Source organism: Coptis chinensis, chromosome 6, assembly GCF_015680905.1.
Source record: "Coptis chinensis isolate HL-2020 chromosome 6, ASM1568090v1, whole genome shotgun sequence".
Lineage (NCBI taxonomy): Eukaryota > Viridiplantae > Streptophyta > Magnoliopsida > Ranunculales > Ranunculaceae > Coptis > Coptis chinensis.
The window spans coordinates 14,374,792-14,388,950 of NC_141461.1; the positions used below are offsets into that span (position 1 = coordinate 14,374,792).

The 14,159-nt window shown below is 37.9% G+C and overlaps 1 protein-coding gene across 2 annotated transcripts; it reads right to left on the reverse strand.

Annotated features, from left to right (window-relative positions):
• Positions 1-215: 215 nt before the first annotated feature.
• On the reverse strand, positions 216-1,831 carry LOC147491627 (CBL-interacting serine/threonine-protein kinase 23-like). Of its 2 annotated transcripts, XM_086568667.1 has the most exons (5): positions 1,648-1,831; positions 978-1,156; positions 770-850; positions 522-575; positions 216-405 (listed from the first exon to the last, which is right to left on the reverse strand). In XM_086568667.1, exons 2-5 carry the CDS (start codon positions 1,035-1,037, stop codon positions 217-219), a joined length of 384 nt encoding a protein of 127 aa, XP_086424793.1. In that variant the 5' UTR covers positions 1,038-1,156; positions 1,648-1,831; the 3' UTR covers position 216. The 2 variants fall into 2 exon arrangements, with proteins under 2 accessions (XP_086424793.1, XP_086424794.1); XM_086568668.1 differs by lacking the exon at positions 1,648-1,831 and having other exon boundaries at positions 978-1,520.
• Between the last annotated feature and the right edge of the window lie 12,328 nt (positions 1,832-14,159).

A 14,159-nucleotide genomic window follows, 5' to 3' on the forward strand; every position in this document is an offset into this window, starting at 1 on the left:
ATTTATGTTTTAGTTTTTTTCGATTTGAATTATCTTATCTATTCTCTAACATATTATTATTATCTTGAGACTACTTTGAATATGAATTAGATTAAAGTCTTGAATATAATGCAATAGCTATACAAACAAAAATATGAATTTACAATCAAATGGAGTCAATATGAATCTCAGATACGCTCAGAAATAAAATCCTTACATTTGATGATTACCTACCCCCTAGACAACAGAGCAAGGTATTCTAACGAACCTACCCCCTAGACACACACATTTGATGATTACCTTTTTGTATAATGCCATCAAATTGGAATCCTCAAAAGGCAAATAACCTGCCATAAGGACAAAAAGGATTCCACCACATGACCACAGATCTGCCTTTGCTCCATCGTATCCTTTACTATTTACCACCTGAAAGAGACAATGTTTGTATAAAGTAGAATCCAAAAGGAGAGACAGAAAGAGAAGAGAGGTATTGTAAGCTATTTTATGAAGCAGGAAATCATCCTAAATTCAAACCTACATACCTCTGAAGCAACATAGTTAGGTATTCCACATGTTGTATGAAGCAGTCCATCTTCCTGAAAGTTCAGTTAAATCTCTACAAGCACTAAAATATGACTTCTTAGTCATTGCTCCCCAAAAACAAAATTTAATAGTCATAGGGTATTCGCAGCAAAAGATGATTAATTGTTTGGCATAAACTTCTATTAGGCATAACTTTCACATTTACTAACAAGCAAAAAAAAAATGAAATAGATGCCACCACACTCACTCGAACTTGCTGAGGCAGTGCACTTAGTCCAAAATCTGAGACTTTAAGAGCTCCGTTAGAATCGAGTAGCAGATTCTCCGGCTGCAATAACCAAATAATGGAAAAGATGTCTAACTTTGTTCCAACTAATCAAGTTTGTGAAAGGGAGGATCACAAGAACAAAACAAGGGATAATATGGCGGACCCTAGAATCCAAAACTTTTTTCACCTTGAGGTCCCTATGAAAAACACCTCTGCTGTGGCAGTAATCCACGGCATTGATGAGCATTAAACCAAACTGCTGAAGGGACCAAATGTATTGAACCAAGAGCTTACAATTTTGTCCAAGAGTTCACCACCAGTCACAAATTCCAGAACAATGTATATCTTTGTCTTGCTAGTCATAACCTACACAAGCAGCAGTCAACTACAGTAGCTAGAAATAGAAGTAGAGTAAAACATTCTACAATCAAAATCTTCCACATGTAGAAACAAATGACTGAAATTAGCAAAAGAGTGTGGACTCAGGCAATGCAGTGAATTCCCAATCTACACACTAGAGAACGCACAACTATTGGTCACAGTTCACTAATGAAACAATGAACTCATAAACAAGAGATCAATATATGGTGAAGATATATTATTGTGAAAACAATGTGATAGCCATCTTACCTCATACATTCGTATAACATTTGGGTATCTGATCAATTTCATGGTTGAAATTTCCCGTTTTATCTATTTAAAATTCAAATTCGAATTAGCAATTCTTAAGTAAATCCCAAAAAAAATGGAACCATCTGATATTACTACCAAATTGGCTATAAAAATTGTGATCAACTCAACACTCCTCCCTCCTAACATGAATTTAATATAAAATTGAGAATTCAGTATGAAAATACCTACTCTGTAGTTCTCTGAGTTGGTTTTCGATGGGGTGAAGCTGATCACTGAAACTTAGTTTTTGTTTTCGTGTAAGGCGCGGTTTCTTCATTTCAGTCCCATATAGTTGTGTTTTTCATCTAAGGCAAGGTATGGATGGTAAGTGAAAGTCTCCGATCATTTGATTTGGGGTGTGGTCTGTAACTTGATTTGAATAGAAGTTGTGATACAAATACCCGCTTAAAATATATATTATAAAATTTATTGGGCATATTATAAAATTTGTTGGGCCCTAGGCCCAATAGTACACGTAGACGTTTCAAAAACAATAACTTCTACAAATTGAAAAAAAAAAAAAAAAAAAATCTAATTTAAGATATATACAAATCACGTAGTACGTACTTGAGCCCCCTACGAAATCATGCCTTATCTCCTATATATGTAAAAAAAAAAATTGAACTACCCATATCGAAAAACCAGGTAGCCTACTTTCTTCCTCTTCTCCATTATTTTCAATTATTTTCTGACTTCATTTCATACTGATTAATTTTTTTTTTTTAATATTAAAGAGTATTGGATCTAGAATTTATAAATTTCATCATGTATATTGCAGATAATGGCATATGAAAATTACAGATTATGTAAAAAAAATTGCTAAAGGAAATTCTAGAAGCAGAACTTAACGTTCAACAAGATCCGGTCTACAACACAGAATTAGAGAACGGATGATTCAAAAGCACTGAAACGTACTAAAGGTACCAAAAGACTTATTCTTTAATAATGAAGACGTCGTTGTTAAAGAAATTGATGGAAGCACTACATATTCTGTTGCAAAAGCAGAAGATTCAGTAGCTTTTCACGCAATACAGTTTATAAAGGATGAACATGATATAAAAATTGAAGACTTCAATTTCAAAGAACTTATGAAGAAAAGAAAAGAGGTTTAAGAGAAACAAAATCAACTCGACCTCCTCAGAAATATTATGCTAGATTGTTTGGTTGATGATAAATACAACAAAGAAAAGATATATTGTCTCGAAGAAAAAATTAAAGAAATGAAGGACATGGAGAAAAACCAAAACATAGACAAAAACAACAAAGAGAACAAGAACGGTTTTAGAATAAAGAAAAGAAAACCATGAGGATTAGTACATAATTTGGTTTGGTTTTGTTAGGATCGGATCCTAGTTTCGTGTTTTTTTTTTCAATTGCGTATGATGTGAAAGTTAGTCACAAAGATGTTTAGAAGGAGGAACTTTCTATCATATTGTTTGCTACTAGAGATATTTATGTTCTTAGTTTATGCATTGAATTTTGTTCTTAACACTCTAATTATGAGACTTTGATCTGGTTTGAAACCCCAACTTAGCATCTCTCGGTACAATGTCATGGACTTTTTTGTCTCATTAGATCTCAACAAGATATCCAACATGACTGAGTATCCCAGATGATCGGGTTTAATTCCAAACCTCACCATACAATTGAATGTCTCCTCGACATCAATCCCCATCCTGGCCTTGGCATACCATATATCAAACCACTTAAAGTCCTCAAAGTAGGTTTAATTCCTGCATTCAGCATCCCAGACATCATATCTGCGGCCTCAGTAATCTTACCAACTTTTCAAAGTGAATCAATCAATACAGTGTAAGTAATTGCGTCGAGGTTACGTCCTCCTAACTTCATGTCTTTGTAGAGATGGAAGGCAAGATCATGTTGCCCTTGCTTCCCATACATATGGATCATAAAGTTATAAGTCATCTCATCCCTCCCAAAACCTTCCTGAATCATCTCTTCACCGATCTCTTTCACCCTCCCAACATTTCCTTCTCTTGCAAATGCAAAGAGCAAGGAATTATATGTAATTGCATTCGACAAAAAGCCTTTGGTTCCTAATTCCTTAAAAAGCCTTTCTACTTTAGTTGCCTTTCCACAATGCCCATAGATTGATAACATAGCATTATACGTCCACAAATTTGACTGGCAGCTCGAAGCCTCAAGGTCGTCATAAATGTACTTAGGCGCACATCATGCCATTGGTAATGATTCTACTACGGTGCCTACAAATTTGCAAGCTAATCCTAAGTAATCGTTGTTGTTCATTGGATTCTGGAAGAACGACTTCATTAGGATTAGGGAATTGCTGTGATTCTTCCTAAATAACCTCGATTCTACTATCGAGAGTCACTTTGAAAGTATTACCTAAACTCTTCCGACTTAATATGATAAAGCCTATAAAACGACGAGATACTATCATTTCTTCATTATAGATTGAGACTTTCTCCAAACTTGATGCACAAATAGATAGAATAGCAGCAAGAAAGGCCCTACCCCTGCTAAGTAAAAAAAGAAATAAGAGAATGAAATGAGAACAGAACTTCATATTTTGTAACTCTCTAGGAGTCGTGTTTAACCTTGAATGCTATTAATAAATTCTACAGCAATAATCCCTCGGACTCAGAAAGTAATAACGAAAATGGCTGACCCAATAGCAGATTCCGCAGCTGCCACTGTTGGAACCAATGAAGCAAGTTGAAGAGGTTTTTGTGTTTCAGTCAAGAGTTTGCAATTCTACTACAGAGCAACAGGACAATATCATAACAAAATAACTATTCACTGAGTCTGACAGGTCTAATAGAGGGAAATGAATATTCAAAGAGAGAATAAGGACAAAAAAAATTACACTGTGATCGATAACCATAAGCTAGAAAATAATTCAACTAACTGAAACACACAAACTTGCAAAGTATCAAGACATATTACAATTCAAAAAAAAAAATGCCCTCCAAAAACAAAAAAACTAAGACCAACTTTCTAAAACTAACAAAATAGCAGTTGGTATTTCTTAACAATATCCACAACTACCTCAGCAGCCAGCATACGTGCTTCAGCCTTAGACATTGCTATCCATTTCTATGTTTGTAACAGCCACACACTAAATCTGTTAAATCAAACGTAAAATATACAATTCAGCCAAAACAGAAATTTGGAGAAAGAGGAAGAACGACAATTAGCTGATATAAGGGGAATAACCTAAAAATGTTGTTTGGAGGGTTTATACAACAATGCACACGCACAGAGAAATTGCAACATGAAAGAAAGCCCATCACCAACCCAATCTATAACACAAACATTTTAGGACTGTATGGACCTAGATATGACTACCAGCGGGTGTGTATGGTACATGTGTATGCATCACTAAGAATGTGAATAGACTACATACAGATACTCACACACTATAAATAGGAAAGGCACAAGGAATAAATAAACAGAAAACATGTTAACTACTTTTGTTCAATTGCCAAAATACTTAAATAATTTCCCTGCTGTAAGCACGAATGGATCAATAATCCTTTCCAATTGCCTAAAGCCATGTCATTGATATACAACTCCCTTCTCTAATACATTTGTAACCAAATCCAACTATCACACCTACCCCAGGGCATGACAACTCAATTAAACAACAAACAAAAATAAATAACCTTCGGCCAATCAAGATCATGCACACATATCATAACACCACCCAATAACTACTCTAACTCTCTTCAAGAAGTTAATCAAAATAGGTATCTAAAATATAATCTATATTAAAGCAGAGTATATATATATACTAAACTAAATTTCAGATCGGATTCTTAACTTTCTCTTTGTCTACTTGATTGGCAGTCAATTATATAATTAATTGAAGAAAAATGAATGTTATTAACCAAAATTGAGTTACTGGCTAAAACTATTCATGGGCATCGAAGGTTATCTTACGTTCTTACTACCAAAAGTTTTGTGATTATTATTGGCTTTGACATAGCAGTAGAAGGCACTTAATTCTGACATGATATCCTTTTGACTGATTGTTACCGTTTAATTGAGTATCTCAGAAAAATGCTTGACACGCAACAACACTAACTAGAAGACTATGAGGCATACGTTCGAACGCAACAACACTAGCTAGAAGACTATTAGGCATACATACGTTAGAGATAACTACAAGGGCTCATAAATTAGCTGCCAACCTTATTTTTAGAATATATTATGCAATCTCCAACTCAACCTCTGATATGGCGAGGGATAGTTCACAAGCTTGGTATTTAAGTCAATCTCAGGTAGAAGTCTTTCACCCCGGAAATGACCTCATGTGATTCATAGTTTTAGTGAGAAGGTAACTCTCTCTATTAAAATGGAACTTTCTCTAAGCAATTCAGTAACTATTACCTCTACTTGAGCTATGCCCTCTCTTGATGGCTAATCATTGATTTACGTGTGTAGTGCAATACAAACCAATATTATCCAAATAGTCAGTCGCAATAATATGTCTAAAAAGTAAGTCCGTGTAACACTATCCCTTTCAAAGAACTGTTGAAAATAATTTTCAAAAAAATATCATGTAACAAAAAATTGGAAACTAGATCAAATACATTGAACTAACCTAAAAAGTTAATTAAACTGGATGCAACCATACTTAACTTAACTAAAAGAATTTGGAAACTTTATATAAATGCATTAAGTTTTTTTTTTAAAAAAAATATGGACAACTCGATGGTTAGATGAATACACCATCGCAAAACTACAACAAATTAATGGACTATGGGCCAAAGTTTGGGCTTTCGTAAAATACATACATATTTATAAGACTTTGGGCTTTTGATGTTATTCGTAGATTTTATTGGCTGGATACACTATTCATAACATAGCCATTAGCTCATAGACAAGTGTTTACAACGTGTCTTATTTTCAAACCAGTAATGTTACACCGACCAACTTATTTAACATTTTGACCTGTTATTTAAATCTACTGATGTGTCAAAAGTCTTAATCATTGATTTATATAGAGATACATGTCGGTTTAAAAAGTAAGTCCATGTAACACTACTCCTTTCAAAGAAAATGCATTTGGTTTTTTTAAAAACAAACAATGAGGCTAAAACGATTTTATGGACAACTCGATGTTTAGACAACTACACCATCACAAAAATACAACGAATTAATGGATTATGGGGCAAAGTTTGGGCTTTCGTAAAATACATACATATTTAGAAGACTTTGAGATTTTGACGTTGTTCGTACATTTTATTGGCTGGATACACTATTCATACATACAAAATACACTATAACACTTTGTTCAAACAATGCTAAACCATATTCAAACAACATTAGGCAAAGTTGCAGACCTGTTTGTAATATTTTAACTATAAATTCCACATACGTTGATATATATATATATATATATATATATATATATATATATATATATATATATATATATATAAGCTCATACACATTCTCTCTCCTCACCATATCGCTCCATTTTGCACCTCGAGCAATATGATTGGCTCCTAAAAAATCGGATGAAATAATAATTAGTCACACTTCCCCAGATTTGTTTAAATCTCCCTAATATATTCTTAATTTTCTATGGACTCCTCAAATTATATATATATATATAACAAATTAAATAAATTTTATACAAATTCTATCGAAAACCTAACTTTTCTCTTCTCCTGAAACTACGATTGTCTCTTATCTTCTTCCCTACCAAGCAATAGTTTACAATAGCCCCACTAAAAACATATCAGAATCTCAAAAGAACTTGCAAGTATTATCAATGATTTAAATAGACTAAGAGAAGGTATGCGTGTCTTCTTCAACTTCTCTCACCTTCATTAAACCCTATTCAAGTACCATACTAGAAAAAATATGATATAAATACATCTATCAAAAAGTGGATAGCACTTTCTAATTATACTAATTATAAGTGGATAGGTGAAACTTTTTCTTAAAGTATGGATGAGATTAGAGAAGAAAAAGACGCTAGCATTAGTAAAAAATCATTGATCATACTTTTTGGCCTTAGCCACCATATTTAACTCATTACAATATTCTATAGTCAAAACTTTTTGGTACAAAATAATTCATGAAAATGATCCCCGTTCGTTGAACAGGGCTCAAAAACTAGTAAAAATCTAAAAGAAGAGGGACAGGGCATAAATCAAATGCATGTGTAACAACATAAAATTCATCAATAGCCCTCTTTAATGCCAAAAACAATGTACTTTATTTGCGCGCAATCAGGACAGCCTCGTCCCAAAATTATTACTAATGATTAAATAAACACAAATAGAAGATTACAAACTCAATCGAAGAATATAATGAGCATCAAGCGAAAAACTTCATCAAAGTCATTGTTATAATGGATCATGGACAACATTAATCCTATTGTCAAATATAAAATGTACGTAATTCATACCCCTTACCTAGTTTATGTTCTTTATCCATGACAAAAGATAGCGAAACGATGGGAGAGACACAGAAGATTGAAATGTGACTACATTCAGAATAGATCGAATAAAGAGAGGATGGATGTTTTAATCCAAGTAAGGAAACTGCCACGTACCACAGAAACAACCTAATGTGGGCATGGGGTTGGAGACTTGGAGTTAAACATATTTATTGGGACATATTTTCCTTAAGGTGAAGGTTGGGACTTGGGAGATGAACCAAGTTCACACTAAGTCCTTAAGTTCGTTCTTCGTTGTTGTTCTTATTTTTATGGGTTTTTGCATTTTGGTCCTTGTGATAATAGAGTTTGGTCCACAATTAATTGTTTTTTGCACTTTGGTCTAAAATTGCCATTAAAATGTGTTGACTGTGAGTTGACCAAACGGCCCACGTCTATTCCATCCATATATTTTCTAAAATGCTCATAATATCATGCACATGTCATACACGTGACTTACTTGAGGACCGAAGTGCAAATATTGCTATTAAAAATGAGACCAATTACTAAAAACTACACAAGACATCATCTTATTCATTCAATCTAACGACTTTAGACAATTAACATTTTTTTTCTTGAACATCGCTCCACCCTCCATAACAATCTGAATCGCCGCAACCATCACCATCTAAAAAAAATGGCCTCCATTAACACAATCAACTACCAATCAAAAACTCATTTCTCACATTTTCACTTTACAATCATATTTTCAAGTTTGTCGGCGATCTTTGAACATTCAAGTTTGTTGCTGATCTTTGATACTCAATTTTTTTTGGATTTCGGGTTAAGATAAGGGTTGTTTAGATTTTTGTCTCATTTATTAGAGAGTTTAAGTTGAAATTTCAAATACCCAATCTTATTTTATTTTTAAATTCAAAATTAATTTTTGTAGTCCTATAGTGTTTTAAGTTCAATATGACAAATGATTTTGATTTTTGTATAAAATTGAGAAAGCTAGATGACAGTGATTGTGGAATGGTGATGAATGAGGTGATAATTGAGTGGTGGAGGAGAAGGTGGTGGTGGTAAAATATGAAGAAGATAAGAGTGCATTTGTTTGCCAGGAATCGGACTTGAGAAGCGGAATTAAATAGAGTCATTAGTGGACAACCCACTTTTGGCTTGTTTGGGAGGCCTGGAATCCAATATAATTGAATTCTAAACAGACTCCAACTCCTTTCATCAAGTCTTAGAGAGACCCTATTAATCCGACAGAATGGTGGACTATGGAATCAGACTCTTATTTCTAGTCCACTTCAAAAATATTTCACTCGCCCACCAAAAATCTACCACTCCCCCAAAGACAAAGGCATGGTGAGCTTTAACACTTGTATAAAGGCGGTGATAATCACATGCTTTGCCATTGCTTGAAATACCACACCAGTAGAATCTGCTCGCAGAAACTGCAACTGTAAGAAGGACCCAACCTGTTGCCAACCTCACCCGTGATATGACTTCGGTTTGGTGGCGGTAGATGCATAGCAGGGCTTTAGTATGACATTGGTGATACTAATAATTAGTTATTTAGACTGTTTGTTTCTTGGTTTTCTAATGTATGCTTGTCAGTTTGTGTATTGTTTGTTTCTTGGTTTTCTAATGTGTGTTTGTCAGTCTGTGTAAGGACATGTATTTGCATTAGTACGTGGCGTTTGCGCTGCGTAGTGCTATTCTCTTATGTATTTAAGTTTTCTTATGAAGTAAATAAATGTGTTTAATTTGCTGTCAATTATTTGCAAATGGTCTTCCAATGTATTCTTTAAGTGTCTAAATATTCCTTGGATACTCACAATGGTCTTCAAATGCAAATCAGCTTTCATGCATGCCTAAATATAAAATCAATTTTTGTTTTTATGTTTTCATTTCGTTTTGGTTGTAGATCCTTAATTGACTGCTCTTCCATTCCCCCTTTTGTATTAATTTCCTTTTAGTACCCTGTAATTTGAAAAGGTCAAAAAGCCAACGTACAGACTACAGACACTCATACAATAACATGAACACGTACAACTCTAAGACTCTAATACAGGTTATAGTGTTGGTTAAGGCAGAATTGGAGATCATCCTTAGAAAATTCCAACTGTGTTTCTGCAGTTCTGCCTACATTTGTGTCATGACAAAAGTGCAAATATTTTGCGTCTGTAAGCTTGATGGTCGTGATATAATTTGAAGAGTGAATTCCCACTCTATGAAACTCTGAAATTCTTTCTCACTTTGAAATTCAATTTGAAGAGTGATGTAATCATTGAAGAGTGATTGAAAATATTATAATTAAATTGAAAAATAATTAGCGCAATTAGAAAAAAAAAATGATTAAGGGACGTGATTTAAAACTAAGAATTTGATAAAAGGGAGATCAATAATTGCGGGTCGGGAGTATTTTACAACGGGAAGGAGAGAACCAAGATAAGCTTAGGAATTTGTTTCCAACTAATAATGGTCAAAGTCAAGGGTTAGAAGACGGGGCATCCTTCAACATGCACACCTGAAGCAGTAGGGCACTGTGCTAGAGAGCAATGATCATGTAGCGGTGGTTACTAGCAGGAAAGGGGCCAGGGGTAGAGCGACCCGATGCACGCTATGAAGGGACTACCACGGAGTAGGGGATAACTACCCTTCGGGCCCGAGGCAAGATATGCAGAAAACTCATGTGTACAGTATTAGACCGCGGTCGGGTAGGGCAAGGAATAAACCCTACACGTGGAAGAAGGGAGAGCGAGAGATGAAGGAACAGGTGGACGGATGAGATGTGGGGAGGTGGAATATAAAAGGAACAGTTAAAGAGGAAGGAGGAACACAAAAAAAGGAGGCGAGAGTGAGGAGCTAGAGAAAAAGAGATAGAGTGAGGGTTAGAGTGACACACTACATTTGGCGCCATCTGTCTGTGGGGACGAGAGCTAGGTTACTGAAGAAATGGCCACGAAAGTAAAGAGAGGAGTAGGGAGGCCGAGGAAGGTGGCGGTTGCAGAGGAGGATGGGGAATCGGTGAGGAACGATAAGGGAGAGCAAGGCGGAGAGGATACCACCGCGTCGGTGTCAGAAGGAACAAGACTGTTGCATGAGGAGATAGCAAGGTTGAGGGAGGAGAATGATGGACTGCGAAGGGAGAAAAAGACCATATAAGAGTCAGAGAGAGGGGCACCTGAGTCAGAGGGAGAGGAAGAGAGGAGGCCCAACTTGGCGGACGCGTGGTGCCTGGGCTCACGAGAGAGCAGGTGAGGGAAATGATAGCAAGTGACTTGAAAGCAAATCTAGAGCAAGCTAAGAGCATTGGTGGGGCGGCAAACCAGGTGGTGGCGGGGCTGAACCGCAACCCATTGGCTAACGCGATCTAGAAGGCTGAGGTGCTGAAACGGTTCAACCAGCCCCGATTTGAGAGGTATGATGGTACAGGAGATCCGGCGGACCATATCCACTACTTCCGGCAACATATGTCGTTATGGCAAGAGCCTAGGTATGATGGACTGCGATGCATGATGTTTCCAGCGAGTTTGATGGGGGGGAGCTTCGAATTGGTATTACAGACTGCCCTCCAAGAGCATAAACAACTTTCAAGAGTTGGATCAAGCGCTCGTAGACCACTTCATACACCAGAAAAAGCAAGTAGTAGATATCGCGGCCCTGTTCAATGTAAGACAGAGGACCGCAGAGTCAGTAAGGGAATTCTTATGCAGATTCAAGGCGGAGACGCTGAAGGTGGAAAACTTGAATGAAAGAACTGCAGTAATTGCATTTGAGAGGGAATTGCGACTCGGGACCAAGGTACATGAGTCCGTGGCCAAAAATGAGATTGCGGCGTTACAAGAGTTATACCTAAGGGTGGAGAAATATATCAGATATGAAGATACTATGCAGAAAAAGACGAAAAGGCCGGGCAAAGCCGTGTTGTCATTGGAGAGGAGCGAAGACCGCGGAAGGTCTGAGTCATCAAACAAAGGAAGCGGTGGGAATCGGGGATACTATTCGCGGCCTGAGAGGGAGAGAAGCGAGGGCAGAAAAGAATATAGAGAGAGGAAACCATATCGGGAAACAAAGCAGACACCAGTGAATCGGCCGTTGAGTGAAATATTGCCGCTGATTCGGAATGTGGTGGGATACGAGACAAACCGGACAAGATACCATGAAAGCCTTATTGTGCCTACCATCAGGTACAGAACCATGAGACGAATGAATGTTACACGCTTAAGTGGCTGGTAGTGTGAATGATAGGGAAGGGTTTGCTGAAGGAGTTTATAGCGAGGAAAGGGAAAGAAGAGCAAGAGCCCAACCAAGGGAGGATACTGGGGACTATCAACGTCATCTTCAGCGGGTAGATTTTGAGTCATAATGCTCACCGGGATAGAATAAGACGAACTGCGAGCATACATCAAGTTAATGAAACATCGGGACCGGCGCTGCCCCACGATCAACAACTGAATATGGAAGCATTGTGTTTACTAACGTGGACTTGAAGGCGGTTGACTCCCCACATGAAGACGCACTGGTAATCACCGTGGCAATGGGCAATTACATGGTGAAAAAGAGTGTTGGTTGATTATGGCAGTGCCGTGGACTTGTTGTTCCTGGGGACAATGGAGGAGATGAAGATTGACAGGAAACAGTTGAGACCATCGCAGACAAATTTGTACCGGTTCAATGGGAGTATGATCGAGCCTTTAGGAGAACTCTTGCTCCCCGTAACAACTGGTCCGGTGACAGTGTTCTCTCGGTTCAAAGTGGTGGACGTCGGGTCGCAGTATAATGCCATTCTGGGAAGGCGGTGGATTCACGAGATGAAGGCATTGCCTTCCACCTACTACTAGGTGATCCGATTCCCCACTCCAGCAGGAATGTACTAGGTTCGCAGAGATTAGGTGATGGCGAGGAATATTCATCAAGGGACGGTGAAGAGGATGATCCGTGGTGATGAAGGAGAGACCTTGAACCCAAGGAAGAGGCAAGCATAGCAATTACAGTGTGCCCCTGCGTAGGGGGAAAGGGAGTCGACGGCGGTACCAAAGACTCTGGATGAGATCGAGATAGTAAATGTGGGGATAGGAAAGGAAGAGAAGTTTACATCAATATGGTCTAGTTTGTCGGAAGAGTGGAAAAATAAGCTGATAATGTTTCTATCTGAAAATAAAGATGTCTTTGCGTGGACAATCGAAGACATCACCGGACTGGACCCAGATTTTGCATGCCACCGCTTACACATGAAAGAGGACGCAAAACCTGTGAGGCAAAAGATGAGAGGCGTTAGGCCGAAGTATGCAGAAGGAATTCGCGAGGAGGTTGCAAGGTTGAGGGTAGCTGGGATAATACGAGAAGTTGAGTTCGCATAGTGGTTATCGAACATTGTCGCGGTACCAAAAAAGAATGGTAAAGTCTGCATGTGCGTCGACTTCACAGATGTCAATGCGGTGTGCCCTAAAGACAGTTATCCTATGTCGCGGGTGGACGAGCTAGTGGACAGGACGGGGGGGTTCAAGATATTCTCCTCATGGACGCGTCCATGGGATACAACCAGGTCGCGATGTATGGACCCGATCAGGAGAAAACGTCATTCATAGTGGAAGGAGGTACCTATTGTTATACAAGGATGTTGTTCTGTTTGAAAAACGTTGGGGCCACTTTCCAGAGGCTGGGAGAAAAAATGTTCGAGAGCAAGACTCGAAAAGGAATTGAGATATACATAGATGATATGGTGGAAAAGAGTATGTCGGAGGAAGAGCACATATAGGGACTGAGGGAGACTTTTAGCATCCTGCGGGCACACAACCTAAAGCTCAACCCAGAGAAGTGCACCTTTGGGGTGACCACCGGGAAATTCTTGGGATACATTGTGACTCATCGAGGAATAGAAGCCAACCCTGAGCAAATACGAGCACTGGTGGAGATGCCTTCACCTCAAAATGTTAAGGAAGTGCAGCGGCTGGCTAGGAGAGTCGCGACATTGAACAGATTCATTTCAAAATCCTCAGACAATTGTAGACCGCTGTATAGGCTGCTGAGGAACTCCGGATTTCATTTGGACGGCCGAATGCGAGGAGGCCTTCCAAGAATTGAAAGGGTATTTGGGCAAGGCGCCTTTGCTGTCTCGACCAGAACCAAGAGAGAAGTTATACTTGTACTTGGAGGTTACTGAGTACGCGGTCATCTCGGTCCTCGTCTGCGTGGTTGACAAGGTAGAAAAGTCGGTGTACTTCCAGAATAAAACCTTGTTGAATGCAGAAACAAGGTATAGTAGAGTGGAGAAATATGCTTTGGCATTGATATTCTCGGCACTGA

Coding starts and splice junctions, on each gene's coding strand:
- LOC147491627 (XM_086568667.1), bottom strand. CDS start 1,037: ATGCTCATCAATGCCGTGGATTACTGCCACAGCAGAGGTGTTTTTCAT. Junction 851..977: donor TTTTTCATAGGGACCTCAAG/GTGAAAAAAGTT, acceptor TGGTTATTGCAG/CCGGAGAATCTGCTACTCGA. Junction 406..521: donor CTAACTATGTTGCTTCAGAG/GTATGTAGGTTT, acceptor TGTCTCTTTCAG/GTGGTAAATAGTAAAGGATA.